This window comes from Triticum dicoccoides, chromosome 7A (genome assembly GCF_002162155.2).
Source record: "Triticum dicoccoides isolate Atlit2015 ecotype Zavitan chromosome 7A, WEW_v2.0, whole genome shotgun sequence".
Classification (NCBI taxonomy): Eukaryota; Viridiplantae; Streptophyta; class Magnoliopsida; order Poales; family Poaceae; genus Triticum; species Triticum dicoccoides.
This window is the reverse complement of record NC_041392.1, coordinates 628,965,980-628,977,583: the sequence shown is the minus strand read 5'-3', so window position 1 is coordinate 628,977,583 and position 11,604 is coordinate 628,965,980. Positions and strand designations below refer to the sequence as shown.

Genomic DNA, 11,604 nt, shown 5'->3' with positions numbered 1-11,604 from the left:
GTAGGCAACGGCTTCAACACGATAATGACACAAGATCTTCATCGGCGAGCCCGGCCAATAAAGACCAGTGCAAGAGTTTTCACCCAGATGAAGTGGTGTTTCACCCGAGCATCTTGGTCACCGATGGAAAAGATAAGGCGTTCTCGTCACAGAAGCGAACACTAGTGGCCTGTCAAATGCCATCGGCGTAGCGTCCTGTGCAACACGAGCCCAACAGGGCGTTGATCGGTCTCGTGCTGATCCGAACGCCGGATTGAAGACGCCTTCCACCTTTTTGCCAGCGTAGCACTGCCTACTGAGGGTATGAGGACATGCAGCTATAGCTGGGATCGAGTCTGGGACCCGAGTACCTGACGGGTTATTACGAGCCCCTATCCTTTCCTCTGTCGCGCTAGTGGTGTTCTAGGCAGTGCCCGTGCCCTGTGACTTCTTTGTCACGTTGCATGCATCTACAGCAGCGTAGTCCTATCACTATCAGTGTCCAAATGTATTTCCATCCACCCGAGTGACTGATTGACGAGGCAAAGGTATATCAGTGAACAACAGCTGCTGGCTTGGCTTGTCAAGCCTCAAGGTAAGTTGAGCACACAGTAAACGCACCGCGAGCGAACAATCAACCCAAGCCGTTGCAAAGAAGTGGAACAGAGAGCAACAAACACATGAAGAAGAACAAGACGTGGCATATATATTACACACGAAGTGAGCGTGAGCGTGACAAAGAACGAACACAAGGATCTACCACCGGCTACATTTCACATTATCCCCCACACCAGTCCTTATTTATCATACAATACAGACGCCCCCATCTTCCCTTTCTCCGGCGATCGACGTATACACGGACGGTCCAATGCTGGCTTGCTGGGTGGACATGGGGATTACATAGAGCACTCGGCGGGGACGCCCTTGGCGACGCGCTTGGGGTCGGTGCAGTAGTTGTAGATCATGTAGTTTCTCTGCACCCACCGCATCCGCTGCTGCCGCGTCAGGTCCAGCTCCTGGTTGTACCACTCGCCCGTCGCGCCGGTGCCGGGGGCGACCTCCGTGCCGACGCTGGCGCCGCAGCGCGGCCGGCCGCCCGCGGTCACCACACACGCGTCGGCCTTGAAGCCGCGGTACGAGGCGGAGAACGGGGCGTGGGACCAGTCCGTCTTGACGCGGCCGCCCTGCGTGGCCCAGTCGTCGGCGTTCCAGAGGCTGGAGTAGAGCCGCATGGGCTGGTTCTTGGGGAAGGCGATCCCCTTTCCCTCCAGGTTCCTGAAGTCCCTGATCGGCATGTCGTCCACCATGAAGCTGCATTATTATTTACACCACCAAATCAATCAGTCCATGTGTAGTCCATGTGTTGCAGAAGCCACATATGGCCAGCGTTCAACGAAGGTTGAGCAATGGAGATCAACAAACATACATGATGTGCTTTGGGTTCCAGAGGATGGAGTAGGTGTGGAAGTCGTTGGTGGGATCGAACCAGAGGCGGAACTGCTGCTCCCGCTGGCCCTGCCCCTGCGTGAACACGTTTGTGTGCAGAGTGTACGGCTCGCCGGTGACGTTGCCAAGGAACTCGAAGTCGATCTCGTCGTGCGTCGGCCCCTGCGACGACAGCTGCACATTCATACACACCAAACCGATCGAGTTAGGCAACCGTGTCATCCGACGTAGACCAAGAAGCAGAGCAATGAATGGAAGTTTGGTCGCGTACGTAGTATGCGGTGACGGTGCCGGCGGAGTTGCCGGGGACGAGCTTGAGCTGCATGTCGATCTTGCCGAAGAGGTACTCGTGCTTGGACTGGAACCCGGAGCCGGAGACCTTGTCCAACCCCAGCGTGAGGAGCTGGCCGTTGTTGAGGATCTTGCCGCGCCCGTCCCCCCAGGTGATATCGAACTCCTTGTCGAAGCTCGCCGCCGCCAGGGCGAAAGAGGCGAGTAGGATCGCCAGCACCGAAACCGCCATGCGAGCCAAAAGTACGCTCACTCAACTAACTAGCTAGCTAGAAGAAGGTTGAGGAGGAGGAGAAAGCTGGATGGAAGCTTGTGTTTGTGTGAGTGGAACGAGCAGGGCATGAGGGGTTTATATAGGGGTTTCGAGATGAGGGTGGCGTGCCTGAAGCCCGATGGATGGTTCTGCGAACTTTGCCAGCCAGCCCGGTGAGTGTAATGCGTGTGAGTTGGCGCCAGACGAGAGGAGACAGGCTCTGTACGTAGCTTATGATGGACAATGAGAGGGCAGACAGGCTCGCGTACATACAGTAGCACATTAAAACCGATCGAGACGTGCAGCAGATTTCTGGATGCAACGGCTCCTAATCTGTAGCCATGGCCCTGTGTTTTGCAGGCAAGTGTCACTAGACAGAGAGAAAGCATGGAGGATCGAAAGATGATCAGCTTTTTCTTCTTGCTCCGGTATGTCAAGAACTGTGGACGTGTTGGTTCTGTTTCCGGACTGTCCCAAGATGAGATTCTACGGTTATTGAAAAAAAATAGATGCGATTCTACGGGATCATCGCACTGGTATGCTACCAGCACTCATTCGTGTTGACACCGGGGGTTTCATTCCTCATGCACTTCCACCACTTTTGCATAATAAGTCTTTTGTTCTTTTTATTTGACTTGTTGATTATGAGTAGTTGACTGGTCCTCCTCCTGCCGGCGCCGCCGCCGATCCACCCCACCTTTGATGGCCTTTGGGCCATGGAGGTGCGGAGGATCTCCTCAGCACCCCCGCCGGTGGGATGGACCCCGTTCTCGTTTTTCTTAGGTTATAATTGTCTTGATTGGGGTTGTGTGGCGGTGGTGATGTCCCTCGGTAGAAATAATGTCTCCCATGTCGTATCCCCGTTTCGATGGTGTGAATAGTATCGGAGGAGGATGTGTGGAGGTGCGTCTCCGTCGGGATCTCACGGGATTCGGTCAGTGCTGGTCTTCTGTGGATCTATTTGTATCCAATTCGTCTTCGTTCGTGTGGTTACAGGTTTAATCTTTCTGATGTACAACTCTCTTCATCGGTGATGATTGTTGCTCTGGTGTGCTGGTCCTTTGGGGCCTTAACACAATGACTTCTCGCCTGTCTACTACAACAAGATTTGTTCAGCTCCGGTGAGGGAGGAGCGATGATGGCGACGCGTCTTCCACTTGTTTCAGTGCTGATAATCGTCGCTAGGTGGTCCACAGATCTGGTTATATTTTTTATTACCTCTTGTATTTTTTATACTGCCATAATTGATGAATAAACTGGGAATTTCCTTTGCAAAAAAAACTTGATTTTCACAATTTATTATGTACTCCACGTTATGTTTGGTACTAGGTGGAGCAGGATTGTGGACAGAATTATCTACTGCGTCCACCTGAAAGTGTTTGTCTGTACTTGAACTTATTTTTTTATTTTTTTAGATGCGTATTTTTATTAATTTTTGTAAACATAATACAAAGGTATCAAAAGCAGAAAATAGCTATACAAAAGAAGGAGAAAGCCTAACAAGCCGAAAGAAAAAAATAAAAGAACGATACAACAGCAACAACAAGGAAATTAAATACAGGGGTTAGGCAAAGGCCTGAACCCAGCCCTCCATGTTGTGGTATGCTTTCCTCTTTGCTCTGTGAACCAACCACTTGAGCTCTTCTTTGAATCTCTTTCCGCAACTATAAAGGCTTGGAACAATTCGTTTAAAGATCCAGTCATTGTGTGTATTCCAAATGGCCCAAGAAGCTAGAATGATTATCTCTAGCGCGAAGGGCAATCCCAGCTTAGCCTTGAGTGAATCGATATCTGCCTGTAAGCTTTGATGAAGTGGAGACTAATTGGGGAAGAGATAAAACCAGTATGCTCTTGCAAAAGGACAATGGAAGAATAGATGGTCCCTTGTCTCCAGCGCATCCCTGTTACACAAAAATACAAGTATAGTCTTCTATGAAAAAAAAAAACTTACGCTGAAGCATACCTCTTGTGTTTAGTCTGTTATTAGCCAGAAGCCAGAAGAAGATCTTGTGCTTTAGCTGACAGCAAGTTTGCCAAATCCATTTGATAGCTGGTAAAGCTGTATGCTCGCCCATTAACACTCGAACTTATCTGTTGTTGCCATGAAGAGTAAAATCCAAGCAAAATGAAGAAGTTTTTTTCTTAGCAAGTATTGCTTATTTTTTTTACCTATGTGCATATTTATGTGACCGAAAAAATTATCTACAAAATCCAGTGCTCCAAAAATGCTTTCAAAACAATCTTTTTGAGCATCAATTCTTTCCCCATAGCATTACGAATGAAATTTCCTCACAAAATGTTTCACATGGGTGAATCACTCAACAATGGGTGTTGACAAAGAAAGAAAAGAAGTTCCATTTTTTAACATTATACTGTACTGTTTAGTGGAGTGCATCTACAAGAACAGAAAATCCATGTCTATCATCAACAATCACCTCAATAAGGAGAGGATTTGTGACACGCGGGTCTCACGGGACGCAGTCTCTCAGACGTGCTTTTATTTTGAACCCTGATAAGTGACACACGTGTGACACGAAGCAATTCTGTCCTGACTTTTTTGATTGCAACTTTAGTTACTCGAGGATGGCAATTTCAGTTGTGAAGCATGACAACTTTCTGTTTGGATGTCAAGTTTTAGTTTTCTGTAGTTTTTTATGGCTATTTTAGTTGTAAAAACATCATGATGCCACACGTGAGGCACTTATCATTTGAGTTTATATTTGGCTTTCGATTTCCAAACTTTTATATCTTTTGAATGAAAAGTCTAAATTAAGTTTCATTTTCATATTTGTGTTTTTCGTGGCGAGGACTTGAAATAAGATTCATTTTGAATACGTTTGATGAATTCTGATAATAAATGTTAAGTTTCAACACTTGAAAACAACAAAGTCATGATTTTTTCTACGATAGACAAAAAAGTATCTTAAAATTTTATCTATGAAACTTGGTATAAACGAGTCAGAAAATCACAAGTTTTAAATAAGGAATCCCAAGTTTCAACGACGTAAACCGAAAACTTATGGGTCTGTTTAGGACACATCTAAACTATGTCACATCTAACCTGATAAGCACTATGTTTGTGGTTTATTTTTTTTGTCCCAGCTTTTTTTTTATTTCTTGTTGCTGCATAGTTATTTTTAGGAGGTTAAATGTGACATCATTAAAAAACATCTAGATATGAATTAAACAAACTGAAAACTTATTGTGCCCCGTGCGAAATTCAACTATACGTAAATTGCAAGGCAATCGAGCGGCCGGACTGGGCCTGGGTGGTGCGTGCCAGCGTCCCTTCGAATTTGCGCCCCAATACGCACGAACTACATGTACTCAAAGTAGCTTTAGACGTTTTGGCTCATAGGAGCACATGCTCCCGGGTGAATAGTAACGATTTTTTTTAAATGTTTCCGAAAAATTATGAAATTTTGTGTAGATGTTTCTCTTAGTATCACAAGCTCTCATGTCAATTTTCATGAAAAACGGACCGGCTGTGTTTCGTCGGCAAGAAAAAAAAACAATGGTGACACTTTTTGGTAACTTTTGGTGTTTTTTTTAGAAAAGGAGGATCACCCCCGGCCTCTATATCTGATCGATGCATGCATTCATTTTATTAATTATTTTTAGAGACTTTACAAAGCATTACATCAGTATAAGTCTGGAACCACCATCCTGGCGACGCCTGTCGCTACTCCTATCCCCTTGATGTAGGGGTGCCGAATGTCCGAGCCTAATACCAAACAGACATTGCACCAAAACCTAACATCTAAAGCCGGATGCCCCATCCCAGCCACATACCGGGAATGGGTCACACACCGGTCCGGCGCACTCACCGAGGCTACCGCCGCCGTCATCCACATAACCATCTCCAGAGCAGGTACCGACGCAAAGACCTTACCAGGTCAACTGTCAACGCCACCATGGCGCCAGACAGCACCACCGCCTTGCAGAGCGGAAAGATACAGTGGCGATGGAAAGCAAGAGCTAGGACGAGGAGGGTACCACCGCCGCCACCACCCGCACCCCAACAGCGCCCACGACCACCAAGCTCCCGAAACGGCGCCTTCAAGAAGGATACGACGCCGATGGCGCCGCCGCCGCCCAACAAAGTTGGGGCTTTCGCCCGGGAGAACTAGGGGAAGGGGGAGTGGGGGATCAGACCTGTCAGACGCCTCCAAGGAGGAAGACGGCGCCCTCAGGCGTCACCGTCGACTCAGCCGACCATGGTCGGCCATGGCTTTCGCCCGGACTGGATTCCCCACCACTAGCACCACCAGCGCCGGCGACCCATGGAAACATGGGCAGGCCGGATGGGGGAGAACACGCCGTACAGGGGGGAGGGGCGCCAGATCTGGCGCCGTCAGCCTCGTCCTCCGAGATTCCGCCGCCCGCGCAGCCAGGAACGCCCGCACCACCGCCCGCCGCTAAGCCGGTGGTGTCTCACCAGAGGGGCCGCCACCCTAGATCCGAAGCCCCTCGCGGAAGCAGAGCAGCAGCTGGCCCCGCCGCCACATTCCTTGGCGGCGCCCCGGACTTGCCCGGAGACCGCCTCTGGCGGCGGCGAGGAGAGGTGGGGGTGGAAGAGGGCTGGGCGTGGCTAGAGTTGGCAGCGGCGAGGAGAGGTGGGGGTGGAAGAGGGCTTCTCAGCCTGCACTTCCTGGCACACGAATACGTGTGTTAAATTTTTTGGTGTTAAATTTTTTGCACAAGCCAAATTTTTTAATCTTGCCTCAAAATTTATAGGTGGCATTTGGATATGACTAAGTACACATAAAAATTTTGTCTTGATTTTTTTTCATTTCAATTTTTTTATCCCGGGAGCCAATTTGACTTTCCGCTTTAGGCTTGCTAATCTAAACGGCCATGCTCTCGAGATAGATGAGATGATGCTCGTACATTTATACGCCCGTCATATTCATATCCACTCCGTCTACTCCGTGCAAACTCAGACGTGGAACAATCCGCAGTACCCTGTGCCCTGCCTGCAAAGAGAACATTTACACAAAGTCGAGACTCGTCGGATATTCAGAACCCCCGCTCCGTTCCTCAATGCCACATTACAGCCTAGCAAACGTAACGTGTCTGACGTATGAGGCCGAGATATTTCGCGATCTGCGGCCTACGCACGCAGGCAGTAGCTTTTTTTTTAGGGTCAAAAACTGCCGCTTTATTGACTACTTAAACGAAGAGCTCTTTTATGGTACGCTGCGTGAAATATTGGCCGTCCAATCGTGAAATCTAATGGTGGCGATCATTCAGTACTGCTCCAATTTGTCAAAAAAATGGCGAGCGGCATAGCTTGCGCTCATTCGCTCAGGTCCTCCAGTATCAAATCCTGAGAGCATTTTTGGAAGTAACAGCCCGCCCGTCTCGACCTACGGCAGGGGACTCGACCTCCGCGGCGGTGGCGGCTGGGCCGGCAAGGTGCAGCACCTCCGAACCGACGTCTGCGCCTTCCGGATTGGCGCACGCTGCTCGCCCGCGATGGCGGCTGGCCATGCCGGGCAGGCGAGACCATGGCGGCTGGCTGCGGCCTGCCGGCTGCCCCGACCTGCCCTCTCGGATTGTGCTGACTGCGGAGGCGGGAGCGGACGAGTAGCTGTTGATGCGGGTGTGGAGGCGAACAGGCGCTCGTGGCTGGGTGTGTGCATGCGAGACGAGCTCCAGGGGCTTATCCATGGCGGACAGGGCACCAGCTTCAGCGAGACGATGCTACGGTAGATGAAAACGACGGGAAAGAGGCGCGGAGGAGCGGCACCTCAGCACAGGCTCGATGGACGCGACGTGATGGCCAGGGACACAGTAAAGATGGCGAGGGAGAGCGCTGGTGCCGGTGGTGATCCTCGGGTGCGTCGAATAAGACGAGCTCGAGGCGGAGGTCGTGGTCGAGGACGACGGCTCGGGGGTGCCTCCGTCCAGCTACCGGAGCAGGAGGTCAAAGGAGACCGCGGAGGAGTCGTGGAACATGGCGGCGGGGCTTCCCGTCTTGGTTTCCCGTCACCATTATCCTCCGATCGACGACATCGCTAAGGTTCATGCAGAAATCTATGTCTATCGCTATCCTATCCTCACAAAATCAGTGGTCGGATTTTAATGTACCGCTCCCTTCCCTGTTAGCAGTATAGGGTACCGTAAAAACTCTCTAAACGAAACTAGGAATCTCGTTCTACACAATCCGCATTATACAATCTGGAGGAACGTATTAAGCCAAATCTTACACAGTTCGTCACCTAAATTTACTTTAGCTAATTTATCTGCGGCGGTAGCTGGTGGTACACTACACCCGTACCCCATGCAGAAGGGTGGGGATGGAACTTGTAAATCATTCGATAGGTCGTAGGCGCGCCAGCTAGCATAGCTTGATCGGCACAGCCAAGGAGATCTAGAGAGAAAGGAAGCCGGTGTAGCGAATTCAAGTGGAGCTAAAAGGTGACGCGTACGACTGCTCTTTAGATCGCCATTAAACATGCCCGGCGTTGGGGACATAGACCCCTGCCGGCGCATGGGATGCGCTTCGCCGCACGCCTGCAATGGTACGCGTTCTGCTCCAGCAGGGGCCATGTAATGGATTATGGTGCATTATGGTGCATTATGCATGTACGTGGGTGGGTGCGTGCGTGCGTGCACCGGCGACGTTCATTCATTCGTGGGCCGTGTTAATCATCAGCAGCCGTAATCGCTGTTAATCATCACCGGCCGTATGATGTACTGGCTGCCAAATTATATGGACACAACAACCTTGGTCCTTTGAGGTGAACGCCAGTAAAAGTAATGTGGCAGATCTGCACAAGGAAAGAAGCGGCAACGTACACAATGAAATAGTATATAATCTAAGGAAGGTGGACATTCTATGATTAGATAATCATGGCTTTGTGAGGAGGAAAAAAGCGCAGAGTACGTCTGACGAGGAGGAAAGAAGCGCAGAGTGGGAATCGATAGTTGTAGCTATACAACATGTCGCCAAGTTCAACACTCATTTTTTTCTTAAAAAGTAATGAATTTTACTAATGCATCTTTATTTTTTTATTCTGTGGCAACGCATAGGCATTCGACTAGTAAATATAATTTGAAAGTATATTTCATGCCGAATCTAAAGATATTGATTTTGTATTATGAATGCTAATATTTTAACGAAAACATTAACGCCCACACGTGTGGGCATTACCTAACTCGCCCACACGCCTGGATCGTCGTTCACTGTCTTTTGCACGAATCTTGACATGAAAAGGTGGATTTGGTGTGCCACGTAGGACGGGGTGCTGGTGTGTGGGCGTTGGAGAGTTTGCCCAAACGCCCGCACCACGCCTGTTTGCCAGCTGCATTTGTGTGGGCGAACTGTTTTTCGCCCACACAGCCACCAACTAGGTCATGCGCGTGTGGGCGAACTGCTTTTTGCCCACACGACACTACTACCTTGTGGATGGCAACTGCAGTTACGCGAACGTGGCAACTCGGTACACACATGGCAACTGCAGTTGCGCATACGTGACAACCAGATAAACACACATGGCAACTGTGATTAACAACACATGGCAACTATGGTTGGACCACACGTGGCAACTAGGTAAACACACATGACAACTACAGTTTTAACCATATGTGGCAAGTAGTTAATCACACACGGCAACTACGGTTTGATTACACACGGCAACTACCATAAATTAGACATGGCAACTATAGTTAACCAAAACAGATAGAATTGCCATGCTTTTACAACTACACTTGCCATTCCGGATAACTACATCTGCCAACCAGGATGGCAACTAAGTCGTCATCCCGCGGGGTACCTAACGTAGCTGCGTCAGGATGTGTGGACATTTTTGCTTTGTGCCACACGCACGTGGTGGAGATGAGTAGTACCTGTTGGGCGTGTGGCACGAAGTAGCCGCGCCCACACGTATGGGCAATCCTAATGCCCGCCCACACACAGCCCGTGTGGGCTGCCTCCTGCTCACACCACACACGATGTGTGGGCGCATGTCGTATATGCCACACGTGTGGCAGTTATCGGCGTCCTATTTTAAAAAAAACTCGGTCAAACTTTAGAGTTTGACTTCAGAGAAGTCTAATACATGGAGTAAAAAGAAATGAAGGAAGTTATGTTTAGTACTACTACTAGGTGAGGTGGGATTGTGTTCCTTTTTCTTCTTTTTTTGGAGAACTGGGCAGGATTGTGTATAGAATTACCGTTCAGTCCAGTAAGGCCTGCAGGACACACAAGCAAACTGATCACCGACTGTGTTCATCTGAAAAAGTGGTACTCCAAAAAAAATTACGAATGAAATTTCATTGCAAAATGTGGCACACGGGTGAATCACTCAACAATGGTTCTTGACAAAAATGTAAGAAATTTTATATAATTTTTTGAAGATTTTACTGTTTAGTGGAGTGCATGCATGTAGACCCGAGAACAGAAAATCCATGTCTATCATCATCAACAATCACCCCAATGCACACAAACCACATGTACTCAAAGTAGCTTTAGCCTTCCTAATCTAAACAGCCACGCTCTGGAGCTAGATGAGATGATGCTCGTACATTTGTACACCCGTCATCTATTCATTTCCACTCCATCTACTCCGTGCAAACTCAAGACGTGGAACAAACTGCATTGCCCGGCCAGTCCCACCCCACGGACACCCATGCAAAAGGGTGGGGTTGGAACTTGGAAATCATTTGGTCGGTCGTACGCGCGCCAGCTAGCTCGAGCACAGCCAGGGAGATCTAGAGAGATGGAAGCCAGAGGCCAATTGCGAGTTGGAGCACGGAATGGATGGATCGATCGAGCCGGTGTATCGCATTCAAGTGGAGCTAAAAGGTGACGCGTACGGTTGCTCTTTAGATCGCCATTAAACATGCCCGGCGTTGGGGATATAATAGACCCCTGCCGGCGCATGGGATGCGCTCCGCCGCGCACCTTCAATTGTACGCGTCCGGCTCCAGCCGGGGCCATGCAATGCATTATGCATGTACGTGCGTGCTCCGGCTAGGTTCATTCATTCGTGGGCCGTGTTAATCATCAGCAGCCGTAATCGCTGTTAATCATCAGCGGCCGTATGACTGTACCGGCTCCCAAATTATATGGACAAAACGACCTTCGTCTCGTCCTCTGAGGTGAACGCCGGTAAAAAGTAATCTCACAGATCTGCACAAGAATAGATCGAACCGGCTGGCCATTCAGCGGTGGAAACCGTGATAACCCAAACAAGTCGACCGTGTCGGTGTCACATTGTAGCAGTTTCCACAAGAGACCGGCAAACCGACATGCATTGCCTTGCGCCGGCTATGCGCACGTAGGTGGCACCGGAGTAATGTTCCTGACTTCCTGTAAAGATCCCCGCGGGCGAGTTTGCCTTCTAGGCGGCGCTGACCGGTCGATGATCGATCTTGTGACGGTGGGCGGGGCCACCAACCCGCCACGAACATCTACATCCGGATTTGGTAAATCTGACCTCTCAAACGCCCGCGGTTGTGTCCGGACGTGTCCGTAGATATTGATCGGTCATGCCTCAAATAATGCATTTTACATCCGGATACCTCAAATCTATATTATTACATGCAATGTAAAGGGATTTTTAAGTGGAGCTCGTTCAGCTCCGCTGTGTCCAGTGGCGGAGCTTGGGCAAGAATCATGGGGGGCC

At 49.5% G+C, this 11,604-nt stretch overlaps 1 protein-coding gene across 1 annotated transcript; it reads right to left on the bottom strand.

Moving 5' to 3' along the window:
- Positions 1-660: 660 nt before the first annotated feature.
- On the bottom strand, positions 661-2,055 carry LOC119329064 (probable xyloglucan endotransglucosylase/hydrolase protein 23). Its single transcript, XM_037602049.1, has 3 exons — positions 1,697-2,055; positions 1,406-1,599; positions 661-1,290 (listed from the first exon to the last, which is right to left on the bottom strand). Exons 1-3 carry the CDS (start codon positions 1,946-1,948, stop codon positions 876-878), a joined length of 861 nt encoding a protein of 286 aa, XP_037457946.1. The 5' UTR covers positions 1,949-2,055; the 3' UTR covers positions 661-875.
- Between the last annotated feature and the right edge of the window lie 9,549 nt (positions 2,056-11,604).